This window comes from Acaromyces ingoldii, assembly GCF_003144295.1.
Source record: "Acaromyces ingoldii strain MCA 4198 unplaced genomic scaffold FA10scaffold_6, whole genome shotgun sequence".
In the NCBI taxonomy this organism is placed as follows: Eukaryota; Fungi; Basidiomycota; class Exobasidiomycetes; order Exobasidiales; family Cryptobasidiaceae; genus Acaromyces; species Acaromyces ingoldii.
Window position 1 is genome coordinate 216,185 of NW_020290252.1, and position 21,213 is coordinate 237,397.

General features: G+C 60.8%; 6 protein-coding genes across 6 annotated transcripts; 5 read left to right on the forward strand and 1 right to left on the reverse strand.

The window, feature by feature from the left end:
• Positions 1–64: 64 nt before the first annotated feature.
• On the forward strand, positions 65–1,987 carry FA10DRAFT_269022 (putative tubulin beta chain). The gene is made up of 6 exons (XM_025522575.1): positions 65–555; positions 615–666; positions 721–820; positions 879–1,264; positions 1,333–1,617; positions 1,683–1,987. The coding sequence occupies exons 1-6, from the start codon at positions 83–85 to the stop codon at positions 1,776–1,778; spliced, it is 1,392 nt and encodes a 463-aa protein (XP_025374910.1). The 5' UTR covers positions 65–82; the 3' UTR covers positions 1,779–1,987.
• A 1,487-nt stretch (positions 1,988–3,474) lies between these two features.
• Positions 3,475–8,010, forward strand: FA10DRAFT_233995 (hypothetical protein; the record flags this gene model as incomplete). Its single annotated transcript, XM_025518966.1, has 4 exons — positions 3,475–3,855; positions 3,901–5,317; positions 5,435–7,512; positions 7,597–8,010. The coding sequence occupies 4 exons, from the start codon at positions 3,475–3,477 to the stop codon at positions 8,008–8,010; spliced, it is 4,290 nt and encodes a 1,429-aa protein (XP_025374911.1).
• A 3,385-nt stretch (positions 8,011–11,395) lies between these two features.
• FA10DRAFT_233613 (hypothetical protein) lies at positions 11,396–15,787 on the forward strand (the record flags this gene model as incomplete). Its single annotated transcript, XM_025518956.1, has 2 exons — positions 11,396–13,756; positions 13,817–15,787. The coding sequence occupies 2 exons, from the start codon at positions 11,396–11,398 to the stop codon at positions 15,785–15,787; spliced, it is 4,332 nt and encodes a 1,443-aa protein (XP_025374912.1).
• A 102-nt stretch (positions 15,788–15,889) lies between these two features.
• FA10DRAFT_303820 (hypothetical protein) lies at positions 15,890–18,406 on the reverse strand. Its single transcript, XM_025525288.1, has 2 exons — positions 18,079–18,406; positions 15,890–18,023 (listed from the first exon to the last, which is right to left on the reverse strand). Exons 1-2 carry the CDS (start codon positions 18,356–18,358, stop codon positions 15,913–15,915), a joined length of 2,391 nt encoding a protein of 796 aa, XP_025374913.1. The 5' UTR covers positions 18,359–18,406; the 3' UTR covers positions 15,890–15,912.
• A 101-nt stretch (positions 18,407–18,507) lies between these two features.
• On the forward strand, positions 18,508–19,021 carry FA10DRAFT_269026 (hypothetical protein). Its single transcript, XM_025522576.1, has 2 exons — positions 18,508–18,703; positions 18,770–19,021. The coding sequence occupies exons 1-2, from the start codon at positions 18,529–18,531 to the stop codon at positions 18,913–18,915; spliced, it is 321 nt and encodes a 106-aa protein (XP_025374914.1). The 5' UTR covers positions 18,508–18,528; the 3' UTR covers positions 18,916–19,021.
• Positions 19,022–19,162: 141 nt separating this feature from the next.
• Positions 19,163–21,197, forward strand: FA10DRAFT_255287 (SE-domain-containing protein). The gene is made up of 2 exons (XM_025519764.1): positions 19,163–19,233; positions 19,289–21,197. The coding sequence occupies exon 2, from the start codon at positions 19,292–19,294 to the stop codon at positions 21,080–21,082; it is 1,791 nt and encodes a 596-aa protein (XP_025374915.1). The 5' UTR covers positions 19,163–19,233; positions 19,289–19,291; the 3' UTR covers positions 21,083–21,197.
• Positions 21,198–21,213: the final 16 nt, after the last annotated feature.

Sequence of the window (21,213 nt, forward strand, 5' to 3'; positions counted from 1 at the left end):
GCTGGGGCCTGCGCCGATCCTCTCGCAACAACACCTCTCTTTTTCGACGACAACCCTCCCCAAAGCGCCTAGACAACAAATTATGAGGGAGCTTGTGACATTTGCCGTCGGTCAAGCCGGCAACCAGATCGGCTCTGCGTTCTGGTCTGGCGTGCTGAGCGAGCACGGCCTTAACAACGAGGGCCAGTACGTGGGCAACAACCCGAACCAGCTCGAGAAGATTGGCGTCTTCTTTGAGCCCAGTGGCCAGGAGGGCAAGTACGTGCCCCGCTCCGTCCAGGTCGACCTCGAGCCGGGCACGCTGGACCATGTCCGAAGCGGCCCGCTGGGCCAGCTCTTCCGGCCGGACAACTTTGTCGCTGGCGAGTCTGGCGCCGGCAACAACTTCTCCAAGGGCTACTACACCGAGGGCGCCGAGCTCATGGACAGCGTCATGGATGTCGCGCGCAAGGAGGCCGAGAAGGCGGACATGCTCCAAGGCTTCCAGCTCGTGCACTCGCTTGGTGGTGGCACGGGATCGGGCCTGGGTACGAATCTACTGACAAAGCTGAGGGAGTGAGTCGCTTCTGATGCAGTGGTGTTGATCTTTTGCATTGCTAAATCTTTGATCACAGAGAGTTCCCCGACCGAATGCTCGCCACCTGGTCCGTTCTCCCTTCGCCCAAGGTGAGTATCTTCTTCCCTGACCTTGCCGACTGCGCATGCTGACCCTCCCTCCAGGTCTCGGACACCGTTGTGGAGCCGTACAACGCTACGCTGAGTTTCCACCAGCTCGTTGAGAATGCCGACCTGTCCTTCTGTCTCGACAACGAAGCGCTCTGTGAGTCTCGTCCTCTTCTGTCTCTCCAATTTGAAACCAAAGCTAACTTCAAGTCCAGACGACATCTGCCAACGCACGCTGAGGACAAAGGACCCATCGTACAAGGACCTCAACTCAATCATCAGCTACGCCATGAGCGGCTGCTCGACGACGCTGCGCTTCCCCGGTCAGCTCAACTCGGATCTTAGGAAGCTCGGTGTCAACATGGTGCCTTTCCCCCGTCTCCACTTCTTCACCGCCGGCTTCACCCCCCTCGTTTCGCCAGGCAGCAAGGCCTACCAGCACCTCACCGTGTCTGAGCTCGTCCAGCAGGGCTTCGACCCCAAGAACCTCATGGCTGCCATTGACCCGCGCCTGGGCAAGTACCTCACCGTCTCTGCCATCTTCCGCGGCAAGCTCTCGTCGAGGGACGTGGAGCAGGAGATGTCGACGATCCAGAACAAGGTGGGTGGTCCTTCTGGACATGCGCATACACAGCAATTCAGCTCATCATATCTCTCTTATTTCCACAGCAATCGCAAAGCTTCGTCCAGTGGGTGCCGAACTGCATCTCGACGTCTCTGTGTGACGTGCCGCCGCCTGGGATGCGCATGTCGGCCACCTTCATTGCCAACACGACTAGCATCAAGGACCTTTTCAAGCGCACCCACGACCAATTCTCGCTCATGTTCCGGAGGAAGGCCTTCCTGCACTGGTACACGGGCGAGGGAATGGACGAGATGGAGTTCACCGAGGCCGAGAGCAACCTCATCGATCTCATCACCGAGTACGAGCAGTACGAGGCGGCTGGTCTTGATGTGAGTCGCGCTAGCCACTTTCAGCTTCAAGCTGCTGTTTTAATTGTCAACTTCCCCTTCTACAGGACGACGAGGAGATCTTGGAGGAGGAGTACATTGAGGAGAGCCAATTTGCAGACGAAGGCGTGCAGGAGGAGGTGCCCGCCGAAGAGGAGTACTGACCCGAGCCCGTTTGAACCGTAAGAAGAAAACAAAAGGAACAAAGAATACCTCTTCCCCCTACCACTTCCCCTCCTCGATGTAATCTAAAGACGACTCTGCTCCCGCTCGTGCAAATGGCTCCCATGGATCTGCGTGGTAGAGTGATTAATCGCATCCCGTTTGGCCTCCCGCTCACGGCGATTGAAACCGTGATTGATGGCGAAAAGAACCACATGCTGGACGCTGCACCGAAGAGAGGGGCTAGCGACGCGGACACAGGCCCAGTGCCTGTGCATGTCTCAAAAAGGCGCGCTATCGAACGGTTTCTTTTTTTTGAAAGAAAAGAGACAATGGCCAGCCGTACGTTTACTTACCGCTGCTAAGGTGGCTTTTCTATCGCCCCCTCGCTCTCGCTCTTGTTTTGGACTTTTTTTTTTTTTTCCTCACCGTCTACGTTAGACTAACAGCGGCAGCAGCACGAGAAGGGACCGACGGGGCAAAAGGACACGAGACACGGACGGCAAACCTCGTTGGACGACTAAGTGGACACGAGCACGACTCAAGTGACGACGACAGCGACAGAAACGCTCCCCAAGACGCCGTGCGATGGAGGTGGTGCGAACAGCCTGAAAACCCGGGATTCTCGCGCTCACTTCCTTCCAATTCATCACCCTCCCTCCCTCGTCTTTTTCTCTCTCTCGTCTTTGAACCTATTTTTGGAAGCCATCGACTGGGGATCTCCTTTTGTCCTTTTCGAACGCCTCCCTCCGTCATCTCATTGGTGCGCCCTTTCGTCTTCGTCTGCTCGCGCGTGCGCCTCTCGGAGTATCGGTCCTTCTGACAAGGTGAGTTGGGCAGCAGTGCCCTCGCGCTCCCGTCGGCGGCGGTCGGTGCTCCAAATGAGCTTGTCTCCAAGGGCTGTATGTTGCACGCGCGTCTAGCCGCCCTCGCATGGCTTCTTCGCTGTGCATGACGTCCCCCCTTCTTATACTCTGGAGTTACGGGCTCAGGCAACCGGAACGGCCCTGCCTTCCCTCCCCCTCCTCATGCTTCCGGCGGAGAGATAGACGGAGGCGAAAGTCGCGGGGCCTGGAATGTGCCGGACGACAGCGGTTGATACTGTTGCTGAGAGGAAGCATAACACGCGTGCTGACATCTTTCCTCCTTGTTCTTGGCATTTCCTCCCCTTTCTTCTTCTCGTCAGGCGATAATACCGCGATGGCCATCTTTGGAAAGAAAAAGGAAAAGGGCGGCGCTGGGGGCGCAGGTACGGGGGCGGGATCGCAGAGCCAGGATGGCTCGGCCGCTTCGCCGCCCATGGATGGAGGCAGGAGCCCGACCAACGGCGGCACGGGCAGCAGGGATGGACACGGCATGGGGCCAGGCATGGGCCCGGGACCGGTCCCCGCGGGCAGCATTGGGCACAACCACAAGGGCTCCATCTCGGGCGCCATGGGTGCCGCCGGGATAGGAAGCGGCTTTGGCCTCAACGGCAATGGCCCTCCATCGCAGCAGCAGCAACAGCAACAGCAGCAGCAGGGATCGATGGCGATGAGGCAGGCCAACGGCGCGGGCCCTCCCGGTCATCCGGGCGCGGCTTCGGGCTTTAGATTCGGAGGGCCTCCCTCTGGGTCACGCCAGGACTTGGCTTCGTCGGGCATCCCCCAGCCGGGCAGCATCATGCGAAGCCCTCCCCAGGCCGGCAATAATGGCACCATGGATGGCCCAGGTGGGCCTCCGTATGCGCCAGGCGCTGGGCCAGGAGGAGCTGCTGGAGCCGGAGCAGCAGGCGCAGGCGCAGGTGGACCTCCCGGTGGTGTCTCTGGTCTTCCTCCTTCGTCTGCCTCGGGCCCCCCACCGCTGCAACAAGGCGGACAGACACGGAGCCAGCCAGTCGTCTACCCATGGAGCCAGCGCTCTCTCACTATGAACCCGCCTCGCTTCCTCGACGAGAGCCGACAGGTGCCTCCAGGCGCAGTGAGCCCCTCGCCATTCCCCCGATACGGGCACGCCGCCAACTCGATTGCAAGCCCTGCAGGCGAGGTCTACCTTTTTGGTGGTCTGGTGCGGGAAAGCGTCAAGAACGACCTCTACATCGTCCATGTTGACCGTGTCTCGCAGCAGCCTACGACGACGCAGCAGGGCGCCATGACGCTCGGTGGGGTAAATGCGACGCTGGTCCAGACTACCGGCGAGATCCCCCCGCCCAGGGTCGGCCATGCTACGATTCTCGTCTCCAATGTCCTCATCCTCTGGGGTGGCGACACCAAGGTCAGAGCAGACGACAAACAGGACGAGGGTCTGTACCTCCTCAACCTCAGCACGCGCGAGTGGACCCGGGTCAAGCACGCCTCCGAAGACCCCAGTGCGGGCCCAGTTGGTCGGTATGGCCACACCGTCTCCATTGTCGGCTCGCGCTTCTACGTCTTTGGTGGCCAGGTCGATGGCACATTCATGAACGACCTCTGGACCTTTGACCTCAACAGCCTCAAGGGCACGCCCACCTGGCAGGTCCTCAAGCCCACGGGCGAGCTGCCTCCTCGCCGGACAGGCCATGCGAGCGTGACGTGCAAGGACAAGATCTACATCTTTGGCGGCACCGACGGCCAGTACCACTACAACGACACCTGGTGCTACGACATTGCGACAAACGCCTGGAAGGAGCTCTCGTGCATCGGCTATATTCCCGTGCCGCGAGAGGGCCATGCCACGTGCCTGGTCGACGACGTCATGTACATCTTTGGTGGTCGCGGCGTCGACGGCAAGGATCTGGGCGACCTGGCCAGCTTCAAGATCTCGAATCAGCGATGGTACATGTTTGCCAACATGGGCCCGTCACCGAGCGGGCGGTCAGGACATGCGCTGGCCACCTTTCAGAGCAAGGTCGTCGTGCTGGGCGGAGAGTCATTCACGGGAGCTAAGCCAGATGACCCCTCGATTGTCTATGTCCTCGACACGGCCAAGATCAAGTACCCGCCCGACAATGGCTCCAAGACGGGTACCACGTCGCGCAAGTCGACGGCGCCTGGCTCTGTCGATGGCTCGCGGTCCATGTCGCCCAACAGCACTGCTGGCCCTTCTGGCCCCGAGCGGTCCGTGTCGCCCACGCAGCGAGGGCCCATCCCGCCGAGGCAGGGACAGAACGAGGGCAGCCTCGTCGGTATTCTTGCCAATCAGCAACAGCAGCAGCAGCAGTCTCCTCCCTCCCAGATCATGCAGCAGCAGCAGCAGCAGCAGCAACAGCCTCTCTCCCAATATACGCAGCAGGGCCAGCCGTCGCAGCAGCGATCGCCACAGGAGTACCCTCAGCGGGCCATCTCGCCCACGCAGCAGGCGATCCGAGAGCAGCGGTCTGCCAATCCCCTGCAGAGCGGTGCTGGAACGCCGCTGGGACAGTATCCACAGAGCCCTGCGGCGGCTGGGGCAGCAGCAGCAGCGCATGTACAGCAGTTCCAGCAGCAGCAGGCCGCCGTGGCCGCAGCTCAGCGGCAGCAGGGAGGCGGAGGAGCAGGCTCGCCCAGTGCCGTCAACGCCGGCAGTACCACGGCAACCAACTACAGTGCGCCTCGGACACAGAGGTCGTTGGAGAATCTACGCAACCAGGCGGCGTCGCCCTTGGGAAGCGGCGCGCCCATGCCTCGAAGCCTGGCCAATGGGTCGATGGAGCAGGAGCGAGTGACCGGGTCTCCGGCGCCCCAGGATGCCTTCCACTACGGCCAGGCTCCCGCGCAGAATGGCTTCGTCAGCAAGGCTGCCACCTCTGCTTCCCCGACCACGGGCGTGTCCGCTGCCGAGGTCGAGGGCCTCAAGAAGCGAGAGGCGTGGATGAAGGCGGCCTTGAGCCTGGCCGTCAAGCGAGGCTTTGTCGCGCCTGACCAGCTCGAGATGCCTGACGGGACGAGTGCGTCAGCCAGGACGACGCCGGACCTGGGTCTTGACGACATCGACACGGGTCTCGAGGGCAGCGAAAAGGACAAGGTCGTCCGGGCCATCGTCACGCTCAAGACGCAGCTGTCGTATGCGAAAGCTTCCATTGCGCAGCAGGCGCAGAGCGAGGCGGACCGCATCGCCGAGTCGGACCGTGCTCGGTCGGCTGCACTGCAGGAGGCGGCCTTCTACAGGGCTAAATTGCACGCCATTGAGACGCACAACCCGTCAGAAGTCTCGAGGCTGGACCGGGAGCGGCAGACGCAGTTTGAGAAGCAGCTGTCGGATGCGCTGCGAGAAGTGTCGGAGCAGGAGCGGCAGATCAACCGGCTGCGCGAGGAGCTCAACCTGGAGCAGCAGCTGCGCAGCTCTGCCGAGGAGCGCCTCTCGGAGACGGCCAAGCGCGCCATGGCGGCCGAGGGTGCCCAGATGAAGGCCCACGACGAGCTGGCGGCGCTGCAGAAGCGCACCTACAACCACGAGAGCCTGCTGCGGGACCACAAGGAGCGTGTGGCTTCCCTCACGTCGCTCGTCGCCAGACACCAGGCTGACCACGAGAGCGCACGGTCGCAGCTCGACGAGGCCAACGGCAGCGTCGGTCGCCACGTCATGGCGCTCACCGAGCTCCAGGCGGCTCTCGCCGCGGCCACGGCGCGCGCCTCGGAGCACGAGCGCATGCACTTCCAGCACCGCGACCTGGCTCAGCAGCACGAGTCCACGGTCCACCGGCTGCGCAACGAGCTGCAGGCCAAGACGGCCGAGTCGGACAACCACAGCGCGCGTGCCGCCGAGCTAGAGAACATCGCTGCCGTGCACCGCGAAGAGGCCACGACGCACCGAACCGCAGCGAGCAACAGCCTGGCCTCGCTCCTGGCCATGCACCAGGACCTCAAGGCGCGCCGCGACACGGCTGACGGCTCCGTGCCCACGCACATCAACGACAAGATGCGCGCCCTCACCGAGGAGACGGAGCAGCTCCGCCAGCTCCACTCGACGTCCAAGACGGCCGCCGACTCGGCCACGTCGTCGCTGCAGGAGATGCGCGAGCGCAACATCAGCCTCGAGAAGCAGCACTCGGGCCTCCAGTCGGAGCTGAGCGCGATGCGGAGCCAGCTCGCCATTGCGCTCCAGGAGGTTGCAAGGCTCAAGGACCAACACAGCAGCAAGGAGCTCGAGCTCCGCGATCGATCGCGCGCCGTCGAGGCGGCCCAGGTCAAGACGAGCCTGCTGAGGCAGGTCATGGTCGAGCGTGGGCTCGCCGTGCCGGGCGACGAGGAGCTGAGCGCAAAGAGCGGGTACGCCGAGAAGCGCATCAAGGAGCTCGAGGAGGAAGTCGATGCCAGCTCGCGGGAGCTCCAAGAGACGGAGCACCGGCTCCGCGATGCCTCGAGCCGCGTCGAGGAGCTGCAGCGCGAGGTCGAGCACTCCAACGCGGCGGGCCAGCGCGCGGCCGCCGGTGGCGCCGACGCCAGTGCGCTGGCGGCGTCCGAGAAGCGCGCCCAGCTGGCCGAGCGAGAAGTCGTCGAGACGACCAACACGTTCAAGGAGCGCCTGGCCCAGCTGGAGAACGACTACCAGACGGCGGTCCAGTTCGTCAAGGGCTCCGAAAAGATGCTGCGGCGCATGAAGGACGAGCTGACAAAGTACAAGTCGGAGAATGCGCAGCTGCAGTCCGAGGTTGCTGCGCTCAAGTCGGGCCAGTCGGTCCCCGTCGACGGCGAGGCGGCAAAGGACATCGAGGCGCTCCGCACCCGCCTCGTCCAGCTCACGCACCAGAACGAGGAGGTGTCGGTGGAGAACAGGGAGCTGGAGAGGCGCCTTGCTGCTGTCATTTCCGAGCAGAAGGACCACCACGACCGCTCGCGCGGTCTGCAGGACAGCCACATCGACTCGACGCGTCGTGCAAACGAGCTCGAGGCCGAGGTGTCGAGGCTCGATGGGAGCCTGCAGGGTGTCCGACGCGAGCTGCAGGAGACGCTCGCGCTCAACCAGCACCTCAGCTCCGAGCTGGCCCTCGCCTCCAAGGGTGGCAATGGCGCCGGCGCCGGTGCCAATGGGACGGCGCTCGCAAAGGATCTCGATGCGGCGCAGGTCCACGTCGAGCAGCTCAAGGCGGAAAACACCAGCCTGGCGCAGCGGCTACAAGACACCGAGGACAAGTTCCAGCTCCTGCTCGGCCGCATGGAGACGGGCAACCCTGGGTCAGATGGCCTGAACACGGCGGCACACGAGGGCGAGACGCGGGACAGCCAAGCCTTCAGCATCACCTCTGAACTCGACAAGTGGGAGCGGGACCGTGACCAAGCCGCCGCCGCTCAGCCCTAGACGACGACGATGTGCACGCATGCATACATTCTCATCTTTCTTTCTTTCTCTTTTTTTACTTCTTTGTCTTCAGATGATCATTACATACTCCCTTTTTGTTGTTTGTTTTTCCTCTCCCTGATGAGCGGTCTTTTTTGTGGCATTCTTGCGTACCATCCGTCTATTCTTATAAGAATGAGAGCCAAGGAGAATTACTAAATCGGTGCGATGTTGGCTTGCGAAGTGGTGAAGTGGCCCCTTGAGCAGCGCGACGTGGCTCCCAAAGCAATTCGACGTGCTCCCAAAGCTGAGCGACGTGGCTCCAAAAGCAGTAGCTCACTTCCCTTTGCGGGGACGCTGCTGCGGCGAGGGCCGGGACTGGCAGAAACGGCCGGGACTGTCGGGCGAACCTATGATCGATCGTTTTATTTTTCTGCCAGCTGGCTCGCTCTCGCTGGACCCCCGTCCACGCTGGCTAATATAATGCCGAAGGGCCATCTGCGCGTGCTTGAGGCGAGGCGAGGGTAGGATGGAGCGGAAAATAAATTGGCGCGTCTGATTAACAATTTCGATCAAGAACCCTTTGCATTTCCTTAAACACCATTGAGCTGGGAAAAGGGCTGACATTGAATTCAAAACTATGAAATCAAATCAAATCAAATCAATCAAGAGAAAAAAATAAGTCATGTGCGTTGGCAGAAAAAAGTCAAAAAAGATTCGGACGCCCGCGAAGGACCGCCCACCCGCTCAGTAGTAGTAGTGAGACGCGTTGGCAAGAGTGAGTGAGAGGCAGGGAGGATTTTGGATTGCATTGGATTCGGATGGAGGGAGTAGTTAGTTCCCTCGCGCGCCTTCCCCCCAGAGTGGAAAAAAAGCATGAGCTTACGCTTTGGACAGATCGAAGTTGCTGGTGTGACGAGTCGGCCCGGGCCCCCCTTCACCACACGCACTCCCTGCGCGACCTCCATTTCCTGTCCCTCCCCTTCCCACCACACACACCTTCCCCTCCCCCTTTCCGCTGAGAGCGAGCGTTCCTTGCGGGACGACTGGTGCCTACTCCACCTCCCTGCGAAGATCCCATCTGCGGTTCCAGATCGCAGGCGCTTTTAAAGATAGACGCCGGGCCTGGCATCCCGTCCAGACCGGCCACGCAGCGATAAGAGGGCCCCCCAAACGTGCTTACTTCCACTGCGCGCCCGACGGCCTCCTTCCCTCCCTCTCGTGACTTGGCCCAGCTGTCAGTCTTCCGAAGCAGGAACACGCCTTCAACGCGGGGATCCAGGGCCCAGCCACCAGGTGCGAAGCAGCAAGAAGAAGAAGAAAAAATAAAAAAGGGCAAATAAGGGCAAAAACAAAATAATCCAGAGGGGGGTTGGTCCAAAGCGCGCAAGATCATCGCAGCTCACTGTCCTCTTGCTTCGTCCATCCTCTTCGCACCCCGCCCCCGGCACATCGATCCCCCCCTCCCTCCCTCCCTGAAGGCGAGCATTGTTGCCCTCTGGAAGAAGAGAGGAGAACGGAGAAAAAGATGGCGGATAGGAATGGCGGCTATCATCGTGGGGGAGAGGGGGTGCGGTACCATGCTGCCGCGCCGGTGTACGACGACGACAACGACTACGACGACCCTCGCGCAGCTCCGATCCGGCGACATGAGCAGTACGACCGCGGCTCGCCCCCACCAGTCGTCTACGCCTCGCGAGGTGCCTACTACGACCGGGCACCCGAGGACGACATGGTGGAGGAAGACCGTCTGGGGCACCCTCCCGCCTCGACATCGTACCGCAGCGAGCAGCACCACCTCTCGCGCCACCACCCGCAGCTGTACCGGCATCCTTCCTCTCACCCACACCAGGCGCTGCCCCGCCATGCCCCACACACCATAAGCGGCCCAGCTCCGGCCTTGCCGACGGTCGTCCGGAGCAGCATGTATGCGCCTGCCCCGACACGCGCGCCTGCGCACTACGACCGGCAGCCTTCGCCTGTGTACAGCGACGATGAACGGCTCGCCTCTGGCTCTAGATATGCCCGCGGTCCCCACACAGTCTATCCTTCCGTTGCACATGCGCACCATGCCCATTCTCACGCTCACGCTCCTTCTCATGCCCACCCTCACGCGCGTGCACATCCACACGCTCACGCACGCGCACACGACAGGGACGCCTACCAGCTTGAAGAAGAGGCACTGGCATACAGGGAGCAGCAAGAAGAGGCCGCCTACCGAGAGCAGCAGCTCCAGCAACAGCATCACGAGGTGAGTTTCTGTCTCTCTCATCGCACTTTGGGTAGGCAAGAGCGAGGGAAAAGGCGAGGGAGGGTCTCTCTGGCCTCTCCCGGCGTGGCAATTTTCTGTTTTCTCTCTGGTTTCGCTCTTTTCGCTCGCGCGCTTTTAGAAAAAAAGAGGTCATGCTCCTTCGTCAGCGCGGTGCGTCGACAGAGGGCCAGAGGAGAGAAGGCGACGCCCTCTCCTTCTTCTCCTTGGATCCTCCGCCAGCGCAGCACATTTGGAAAATAATCGCCTCGGCTGGGGGCGGGCGTCTCAGCCTCTCTCTCCTCGCCTCCTCCCTCCTTTCCCTTTCCCTCTCCCCAACGATAGATTGATAGAACAGAGCTGACTGATATGGAACCGACACAGTGGTCTCGGCACCATGTCCAGCCCTCGTATCGCCAAGAGCCCTTTTCGCCCGAGGTCGCGCGCCAGCCCCTGCCACCCACTGTCCCTTCGTCCTCGAGGGGCGTCGCGCCACCGCACACGCCCATGGACGAAGACGACGTAAACATGACGCCTTCGTCGAAGCCATCGATGAGCATCTCGTCGCTGCTCGATTCCGGCGCTGCACCTGCCGATGCTTCGCCAAGGAGATATCCAGCACCGGCATACCACCGCCAGCAGCAGCAGCAGCAGCAGCAGCAACACGCTCGGTCATACGAGGACGAAGAGGCAGACTACGAGTACGAGCGCAGGGTCGCAGCCCATCATGCTGCCCAGCAGAGGGAGAGGGACCGCGAATATCGGCAGCACCAGCTGCACCAGGCGCACCACTCTCCACCGCAGCAGCCTCCCTCCCATCGACCTCCGCCTACAGGGTCCTATCGGGCGCGATACTATTCTGACTCGCCTTCGCCGCCGCCGCCGCCAGGACGACAGGCGCCAGCGACCATCGTGCCACCCAGCAGGCTCCAGCGCGAGGTGAGTGGCGAGATAAGTATTTGCATGAAATCTTCATTTGCTGAAGTAAAGAGTCCTTTTCTGCAGTACGACGAGGAACGATTCGCGTCGTCGAGGCCGCCCATCAAGCAACAGTCATACGATGATGACGATGTCACCGACGATCTTCTGCGCTCTGCGGGCCAGGAGGTCGAGCCCGTCGTCAGGAATGGCAACATTCTGAGACCACCAGCCAGCAATATGCCGCCGCCGCCCTCGACGAATGGAGCAGCCGCCGCCGCTGCTGCTGCTGCGAACAGGACCAAGCCGCCGAGTTCCTCGCCCGCGGCCCCTCCTTCGGGCAAGCTCAAGCTGCGATCGCAGCCGTTGCCCAAGCCAAAGAAGCGCTTCAGCCAGGATGGCTGGGACAGCGATCTGTCGGCCGACGAGAACAAGCCGATGTGGACGGCCGAATTGGACGTCTACGCTGCCGAGTTGCAGGAGAGGGCCGCGTGCATCGAGCAGGCCTACGAAGTCGGCCTCATGGATCTTGAGCGGGATGTCGGCAAGCGTCTGAGCCGCGGCTACTACGGGCGCTATGTGCCCGTCATTGAGCGCGCCAAGGCCAGGGAAGAGGCCGACCGGAAGCGCAAAGAGGCGCTGCAGCGGTCGAGGCGCGACCACGCACGCCGGCAGCGAGACAAGGAGATCGAGATGGAGCTCCTGGGTACCGTCGACGACAGCGAGCGGGAGACGCAGAAGCCTTCGTCGCTCTCGTCGGCGCTCCTTGCCAGGATCAACAAGGCAAAGAAGGCCAAGATTGCGGCGGGCGGCGATGACGACGACCTCGATGCGGAGCTGCTCAGCCTTGCTGAGGGCGGCGGCGCTGGGTCGTCGGACGAGGACGATGGCGAGCCCAAGCGGCGCAGACTCGACGGTTCCTTCTTCGACGAGGACGGGCTCGAGGACTCGCGGGCTTCGTCGCCTGTCTCCGTCCTCGACGATAGCAACATCGTTTATGCCACGGCCGAGGGCGGACACATCAGCATCGATGCACGCCGAGAGCAGCAGCTGGCCGAGGCGCACCGCCGCATCTGGACGAGCATCGCCCGCAAGGACGTGCCTCGCGTCTACAGGACCGTCATGGCCGGCTACACCAACAAGACGATGTACTGGCGCCGCGTGTCGGGCGTCGTCCAGCGCGAGGCCAAGCGCGGCATGGCGCGCAACAACAAGTCGACCAAGGACGTGCAGCTGCGTGCGCGAAAAGTCATGCGCGAGATGCTCGTCTTTTGGCGCAGGAACGAAAAGGAAGAGCGAGAGCTGCGGAAGCGCGCAGAGAAAGAGGCCATGGACAAGGCAAAGAAGGAGGAAGAGATGCGCGAGGCCAAGCGACAGGCCCGGAAGCTCAACTTCTTGATCACGCAGACGGAGCTGTACAGTCACTTTGTTGGCAACAAGCTCAAGACGAACGAGGCTGAGGAGTCCGAGGAGACGTCGGGCTCGGCCAAGCTCATTGACCCCAAGCCGGCGGACGATGCGCCTGCGACGCAGCCGGATGTCAGTGGCGTCGCCGCCGAGGTGACCGAGGCAGAGGCTCGACTGGCCGACCTCAAGGATCTCGACTTTGACGACGAGGACGAGTCGAACATGCGAGCGCATGCCAGAAAGAACGCCGAGGAGGCCGTGGCAGCAGCCAAGGCCAAGGCTGCTGCGTTTGATGCTCGAGCTGCCGAGGAGAGGGAGAAGCAGAGGCAGGAGCAGGAGGGTGAAGGCGAAGAGGGTGGTCCTCGTCGCGAGATTGGCAAGGCATTCGACTCGGACGACATGAACTTCCTCAACCCGACGTCGATGGGTGCCATGGACGTCAAGCAGCCCAAGATGCTCACCTGTCAGCTCAAGGAGTACCAGCTCAAGGGTCTCAACTGGTTGGCGAACCTGTACGAACAGGGCATCAACGGCATTCTTGCCGACGAAATGGGTCTCGGAAAGACGGTGCAGAGCATCTCGCTCATGGCCTACCTCGCCGAGGTGCACGATATCTGGGGTCCCTTTCTCGTCATTGCGCCCGCGTCGACGCTGCACAACTGGCAGCAGGAGATCACCAAGTTCGTCCCCTCGCTCAAGGCTCTCCCCTACTGGGGCAATGTCAAGGACCGGACGGTGCTGCGCAAGTTCTGGAACAGGAAGCAGGTCTCCTACCATCGTGATGCTCCCTTCCACGTCCTCATCACCAGCTACCAGCTCGTCGTCTCGGACGAAAAGTACTTTCAGCGCGTCAAGTGGCAGTACATGGTCCTCGACGAGGCGCAAGCCATCAAGTCGTCGTCGTCGAATCGGTGGAAAACGCTGCTCGGCTTCGACTGCCGAAACAGACTGCTGCTCACCGGTACGCCCGTGCAGAACTCGATGCAAGAGCTCTGGGCGCTGCTGCACTTTATCATGCCGAGCCTGTTTGACTCGCACGACGAGTTCAGCGAGTGGTTTAGCAAGGACATTGAGAGCCATGCGGAGAACAAGGGCACGCTCAACGAGCATCAGCTCAGAAGGTTGCACATGATTCTGAAGCCATTCATGCTGAGAAGAATCAAGAAGAACGTGCAGAATGAGCTGGGCGACAAGGTGAGTTGGTTTTACATGTGCTATGTGGCGATGAGATACTGACTGCTGGGATCTCCACAGATCGAGATTGACGTCTTCTGCGACATGAGCACGAGGCAGCGCGCATTGTACCGCGGTCTTCGGTCGCACGTCTCCGTGGCCGAGCTCATGGACAAGGCATCGAACGTCAACGACGAGGCTGGACTCAAGAGCCTGATGAACCTCGTCATGCAGTTCCGGAAAGTCTGCAACCACCCAGAGCTGTTCGAGCGGGCCGATGTCGAGGCGCCGCTGGCCTTTGCCCGGTTCGCCCAGTCGGGCAGTCTGGCAAGGGAGGGCGATTTCCTCCAGTGCCCCGACTCGACGCAAAGCCTTATCCAGTACGAGGTGCCCCGATTGCTTGTGCGCGATGGCGGCCTCCTCGACGTCCCCGGCGAGGGCAATGTCAGGAAGGGCTTTGACACGCACTACCTCGGCAACCTCATGAATGTCTGGAAGACTGCCAATGTCAGCGAAGCTGTCGAGAAGCCCAACTCGGCATTTGCCGTCTTGAAGCTCATGGGCATGGAGCCGGCCGACATCGAGGGCGCCATGCTCGCCAAAGATACGACGCAGGTCATGCAGAACATCGAGAAGATCCACGAGCTGCGCGAGGCCGATCACTTGGCGGCAGACAGCGAATTTGCGGCGTCGGTGAAGAAGCCGATGGGGCTCGTCTCTAAGCCGGTCCCTCGGGCTTCGGCACCGTCACTCACGCCCCTCGACGGCATCGCAGAGGAATATCGACGAGATTCACCGCTGGCCAAGCCAAAGGCTAGGTCGCTGGTCGTGCCCGTCGTGGCGCCCCCAATCGAGATGGTCGCAAGCGATGGTAACTTCACGCAGACTCAGGAGCGGAGAAAGAGGAGCGACGATGTCTCGCAGATGCTCTATGGTCTTGCGCCCTCGGAGCTTGAGTCAGACGAAGCGCTGTGGAAGGCTCAGCTTCGCTTGCCCGGTCTGCCGGCGAGAGGATTGCTGAGGGAGTCGTCCGATGATCAGCTACCGTCGTCGGGCATGCAGGTGCCGCAGATGAACAAGCTCATCATTGACTCATCGAAACTCGCGCGCCTCGATGAGCTGCTCCGGGAGCTCAAGGCTGGCGGGCATCGTGTGCTCATCTACTTCCAGATGACGCGCATGATCGACCTGATGGAGGAGTACCTCATCTACCGGCAATACAAGTACCTCCGCCTCGACGGTGCTTCGAAGATCTCGGATCGGAGAGACATGGTGACGGACTGGCAGACACGCCCCGAGCTGTTTGTCTTCCTCCTCTCGACGCGTGCCGGTGGTTTGGGCATCAACCTCACGGCGGCCGATACTGTCATCTTCTATGACCATGACTGGAATCCGTCCAACGATAGTCAGGCCATGGATCGAGCACATCGATTGGGCCAGACGAAGCAAGTCACGGTGTACCGACTGATCACGAAGGGCACCATCGATGAGCGCATTGTTAAGCTCGCACGAAACAAGAAGGAAGTGCAGGACATCGTCGTTGGCAACAAGGCCTACAGCGACGCTGGCATGGCGAAGCCGCAGGAGATTGTCAGCCTGCTTCTGGACGACGACGAGCTGGCTGAGAGCCTTGTGCGCAAGAAGCAGCTCGAGGAGAGCCAGCTGGCGAGGGACAAGGCCGAGGTCGCGAGGAACAGCCACGCAAAGCGGAGGCAGAGGCTGGCACAGCAAGCTCTGGCATCTGGTTCGAGCACGCCTGGTGGGGCACGGACGCCGCAGATTGGCTGGGGCCTCGATGATGACGAGGACGACTTCTTTGGCGCGAAGCCGCCCGCCGTCGAGGAGGATGTCTCGACGCCGCCTGTGTCGGCGTCCAAGAGCAAGAAGCCGGCAGGCGGCACAGCCAAGCGGCCGCGAAAGAGCAAGGCCGCCGCAGATGGAGAGGCGAAACCGCCACGCAAGAGCGGCGGAAGCAAGCGGAGCCACGCCAAAAAGACGGCCGACGAGCTCGGCGGGATAGAGGCGGGCGATGCGCTCATGGATGAAGACTAGACTTTTCTTTTCCCCCCTTTGCTCACCTATTCTTGTACACACACAATCACACAACACAACACCAATTGTCATCCCTTTCTCGCTGATCAGTGAACTTTCTATCCCTTGTGTGCAAAGCCTCTCGTCTATGATACAGTCTTGTCGTCTGGAGGAGACGACTCATCCTCGCTCATTGCCTCGTTTATCTCCCGCTCGTAGGATCCCATGCTCCTCTTGCGACTGTCCCTTCTCATCATGGGGCTTTCCTTGTAGTGCTGCCTCCGACCCGTTGCTGACGGCGCAGCAGCAGGACTAACATTCGAATAAGTAGGCCGCTTCTCAATGGCAGCGTGCGTCGGAGCGACGGCGTCGGGTCCAATCGCCGCCGCGCTCGATCCGCTCACTGCCTGCCCATCCCGCTTCTTCCCCCCGGGGCCCTTCTTCAAGCTCACGTTCCGCTTCTCGACATCTGCCGCCGCGACGCGCTCTCGCAGACCTTTACCCTCGTCGGCACGCGGGAAGATGTCGCCCCAGCTCGCTTTGCGTGCCTCGTGGTAGGCCTGCTTGCCAGTCGACTTGGAGATGGTGAAGCGCTGGATGGAGCCGTTGGGGCTGCAGGCGTCGAGCGTGACGTGTCCGCCCTTTTTGAGCGGCGTGCGGATGAGGCGAGGCCAGCTGTAGGAGTCCAACGAAGTGGCCAGGCCTTGCAGAGCGTAGTTCGTCCCGGCAGGCACGGCGAGCATCTCTGCAGAGGGTGCTTGGTGGAGCTGACGAGCCTGAGAGAGGAGCGCCGAAGTGAGCGCAACTTCTTCGTCTCCCTGTTGAGCTTCCCCTTCGTCGGCAGCAGAATCCTCATGTGGGGCCTCGGCCAGATCGGCGCTTCCCTGCATCACTTCCTGCGCCATACGCATTGCCTCGTCCATTTCCGCTGCCGAACCTTCGCCGCCCGCACGTTCGAGCTCTCTCGCAAGAGCCTGAGGCAGGAGCTTAAAGAGCTCTGCTCTGGCCTCCTCATCATCCTCGATTGCATTCAGTGAAGCTCCCGCTGGCTCGACTTCAGCCTCGGGCGTCGGAAGGAGCGTGGTTGAAGGACCTCTAAGCTCCTCAACGCGGCCTTCCCTCGCGCGCACCGCCTCGTCTCTCAACAGCTCCTCGGGGATCTCGTGGGTTTGTGCCGTACTCTCGATCGACGGCCTTGGCCCACGCCTCACCACCACGAAGCTATGCCGGCTTGTCATTTCGTTCCGTGGCCCTCCTCGCGTCTTTCTTGAAAAGGATGGTAGGTGAGCCCGCTGGGGAAAAGTGCATGTCCCCAAGCCCAACGCCGCGCCATGGAACAGGGGCGACAGCGAAGAAGTCTTTGTCTGAAGGTGCTGAGGCGTCGGGTCGAGGAGATGGTAGTCGTGCAGAAGTGGACAGGGTCGGTCATGCGGGCAGGGTGCCACTACGTGGCTCTGGACAAAGCCATCAAGAGGCTGGAGTTCTTGGCTTTCGGAGCCGCCTTCTTCGGGAGTGACCTCTTCGGAGCTACCGCTCTCTTCGTAGAACACATGTCGGCCGATCCGGATCCCTCCTTGCGCCCTTGCGGGATCAGACGAGGGTCCAATGCCGAGGAGCTCCTCGCGTGCGCTTGCGATGGAAGCGAAGCCTCGCTCGTCACCGGGCTCGACAAGGACGAGCACTTCTGCGCGAGGGTGTGTGGACCACAGAGACTGCACGAAGGCCGAGCGCACCGCGTCGGACGAGAGCGACGAAAGTGAATGCGTGCAGAGGACTAGGGTGTCCCTTGCTGACTCGTCGTTTCCTCTTTCCTCCTTCTTCTGAGACTGCTTAGATTTCTGGAGAAAGTCTGCGCCTTGCAGCGAGCTCTTGAACGTCTTTTCTATTGCTCCAATGATGGAGTTCTCGCCATCTACGTCCGCGTCAGAGACGGACGTGTCCTCCAGAATGTCGATAGCGGATCGTAGCAGCGGTATTCTTGCATCGATGCCCGTGTATTCTCTCAGATCTCTGCCAAAGACGTCGGCTGCCGCCCAAAGACCCTCTCCTGCACCACACCCATGCTCGATGACACGGCTTGGCATCCAGTCTTCTCCCAGCCTCGTCTTCACCTGACCGAGCACGTTGCGCAGAGTCGCATATCGGGACGGAGAGACTGTTGTCAGATGTACAAGAGCTGAAGGTCGCTTCTTTGAGCTGTGGGCGTCGACTTGCTCGCGCATGTACTGGTGCCGCAGAGCTTTCTTATTGTCCGTGGCTGCAATACCTGGTCAGCTTGGCCTCCATTAAGCGCTGAGAGAGAAAGTGCTCACAATCGACAAGACCCTGCACGACACGTTTCCAGCGACCTGGCACAGCCATTGGCCTTGCGCTTCCGCCCTGTTGCCCAAATCTTGCCGCAGGGCTCAACCGCTGGTCTCTAGAGCTCAGCAGGTCGTCTTCGTCCTCCTCGTTTTCTTGCGCCTCAAACGGTCTCGACGATGGGCCCGCCCCAAATGCAAATGGAAGAGGCGTCGCCTTGGGCTGCGTCAGCGAGACCTTCGCAGACGTCAACGCGGCCGAGGCCAATGCCGCTGCCCTCTTCGTCTGCATCCTCCTTCACCTTGATGACCAAGAGAGAGCAGCTGCTGTTGCTTGACTTGCCTCTCCCGCCCGCAATTCTTCCTGACCTGAACTTTTATTTCCTGTTCTGATTTTTTTTGGAGCAAATGAGAACACGTGAATTACTCCTCCACCAAAGCGTTCCTATCCAACCACACACCATGTCCACTGCGACTCCGACGGGCGGCGGCGGCAGCGCAGGCCAGGGCGCGAGCGCACAGGCGCTGTCGAGGGGCGGAGTCACACCTGCGGGCTCGGCCGCTGCACTGTCGTTTCTGGGATCACGATGGAGCGCCGTCGAGGCTGCTGCCAACGACGCAAAGGTTCCGGTGGGGGGTGAGTCGTCTTTCCTCACTGTTGCAACTTCCCTTTCATATCAAAAAGCTAACATAGAGTTTATAGAACGACCAGAGATCCATAGAGAGCCCGCAGCGAGCAAGGCTGGACCCACCACGGGCGGCTCGCAGCCGGCAAAACAGGGCGGGATTGGAGGTGCAAAGACGCCCGCCTGGGGCGGTGCGGGCACGAAACGTGCTCAGCAGTCATGATATCACTCATTCATAGATGTCTATCCTATAGCTGACAGTAAATGCAGCTGCTGAGGATTCCCACAATTACTTTTGTCAATGAGCATTAGTTCAAGCAACCTATCTGGCTTTTCTGATCTTGACATCGGCCTTTGTTGCGACCGGGCGGGGAAGGTTTCAGTGGGTGGCGAACCACGTGGCGCGAAAGCGAGTCTTATCCAATCACTACATTAGTCTGGACGGAAAAGTCCTGGTTTAGGCTCTTCGAAACCGCCCCATCTCGAACCCGGCTTCTAGACTCGCTTCCTCACGAACTCCGGTACTGTGAGGCCAAAATCAGTGAGTCGCAGTAGCTAATCGTGTCGAGGACTGTGCCTCACACCTTTCGAAGCAGCCCATGGCGACCGCCTCAACATCGAAACAGGCTATGCAGTCTCCCACAACGAAATCGTATGATGTCGCCATCGTCGGCGCGGGCATCGTTGGTGCTGCCCTGGCCTACTCCCTCGGTCGATCAGGTCGGCGGGTGGTCCTTCTCGAGCGCGACCTCTCTGAGCCGGACCGCATCGTTGGCGAGCTTCTTCAACCTGGTGGCATCCGTGCTCTGGGTCTCCTCGACCTCCTCGACTGCCTGCACGACATCGACGCGGTACCGGTTCAAGGATATCACGTCTTCTATGGCGAGAGGTCTGTTCCGATTCCGTATCCAGAGGAGAAGAACTTCGATGACGGAATCAAGGGCATAGACAGTGGGAGCGGAAAGGTGGAAGGGAGGAGCTTCCATCACGGGAGATTCGTCCAGAGGCTTAGGAAGAGGGCGATGGAGCAACCAAATGTTTCGACGATTGAGGCGACTGTCAAGGAGCTTCTCGAGGAAGATGGAGGGAAGGTCGTTGGCGTCGCTGCCTCCAGGAAAGATGCAAACGGGGAGGATGAGGAGGTCAAGATTAAGGCGAGCCTAACAATCGTTGTCGATGGCTGCTTTTCTAAGTTCAGGCGAACACACGGCTCAACGATTCAGCCCATCGTTCGCTCCAACTTTGTCGCCCTGGAACTGGAGCACGCACCGCTCCCCTCACCACAGCACGGCCACGTCGTTCTGGGTCCATCAGGACCCACGCTCTTATACCAGATCTCGACGGTCCACACACGCATCCTCATTGACGTGGGTGGCGAGAAGCTGCCGTCAGCCTCGAAAGGCCACCTGCAATCCCACATCCGCGACAATGTTCTTCCCCACCTTCCTAAGCCGGTCCAGCCATGCCTCCTCGCTGAACTCGACAAGGGCCAGCGCCTCCGGAGCATGCCCAACAGCTTCCTTCCCCCAAGCATGCAAGGCCAGAATGCGCATCGCAGTGGCGTCATCCTTGTGGGCGATGCCATGAACATGCGCCATCCCCTGACGGGCGGTGGCATGTCTGTTGGTCTGTGGGATGTTGTCTATCTCACCAACGAGCTCGGCGGCACGTCTTCCTGGCGACCATCACAGTCGTGCTCGACGCGAAACGAAAGGGATCTTCAGGACTGGGCTTCGCTCAAGCCGGCACTGCGCTCATGGCACTGGCTCCGCAAGTCACGCTCGTCGGCCATCAACATCCTCGCTCAAGCGCTCTACAGCCTCTTTGGCGCGTCTGACGAGAATCTCGAGGTGCTGCGACAGGGCTGCTTTGCCTACTTCGAGCAAGGCGGCGAATGCGTCGGTGGACCTGTCCGACTCCTGTCCGGTCTGACACCCGACCCAATGCTGCTCGTCTACCACTTCTTCAGCGTTGCCATCCTCAGCATCGTCCTGCTATTCCGGGAGGGCACTGAGAAGGCGAGAAAAGAGGGTCGCAGCATGCTGCTGACGTACCCGCGATTGATGGTGCGGAGCGTCCTCGTCTTTTGGACCGCCTGCGTTGTTCTCTTCCCTGTCGTCTTCTCCGAGCTCCGATCAAATGTGCCGACATTCAAACAGGCGGCCAACGCTGCCGTCGACGGAGCGTCTGCTCCCTCCAAGAAGGGCCAAAGCCATACTACTCTCGCCTTTGCCCTCTTTGCGGCCCTCGCAGCCGCTTACCTCTATTCAACTTCCACTGCACTCACGGCTGGAGCTGGGAGCGCTGCAGGGCTGGGTCCCAACTCGTCTTCATCGGCAGGCTTTCACTTTTCGCCTATCAAGCTGCTCTTTTCCGAGGCAAAAGTCTAGATGGTAGAGAGCTTCCGTCTTCATTCCAGCCAGTCCCTAGTAATACCGATGCACACGCATCTCATGTCGATTAATGTCTTAACGTGACTGTTTTATCCCAACCAAGAACTTGGCTTTGACATAGCTAAGTC

Bases quoted from the DNA above. Each gene is read 5' to 3' on its own strand.
- FA10DRAFT_269022 (XM_025522575.1), top strand. From the start codon at position 83: ATGAGGGAGCTTGTGACATTTGCCGTCGGTCAAGCCGGCAACCAGATC. The intron at 556-614 runs GTGAGTCGCTTC...CTTTGATCACAG, and splicing joins CTACTGACAAAGCTGAGGGA to AGAGTTCCCCGACCGAATGC. The intron at 1,265-1,332 runs GTGGGTGGTCCT...TTATTTCCACAG, and splicing joins TGTCGACGATCCAGAACAAG to CAATCGCAAAGCTTCGTCCA.
- FA10DRAFT_303820 (XM_025525288.1), bottom strand. From the start codon at position 18,358: ATGCAGACGAAGAGGGCAGCGGCATTGGCCTCGGCCGCGTTGACGTCT. The intron at 18,024-18,078 runs GTGAGCACTTTC...CAGGTATTGCAG, and splicing joins CGTGCAGGGTCTTGTCGATT to CCACGGACAATAAGAAAGCT.
- FA10DRAFT_269026 (XM_025522576.1), top strand. From the start codon at position 18,529: ATGTCCACTGCGACTCCGACGGGCGGCGGCGGCAGCGCAGGCCAGGGC. The intron at 18,704-18,769 runs GTGAGTCGTCTT...TAGAGTTTATAG, and splicing joins CGCAAAGGTTCCGGTGGGGG to AACGACCAGAGATCCATAGA.
- FA10DRAFT_255287 (XM_025519764.1), top strand. From the start codon at position 19,292: ATGGCGACCGCCTCAACATCGAAACAGGCTATGCAGTCTCCCACAACG.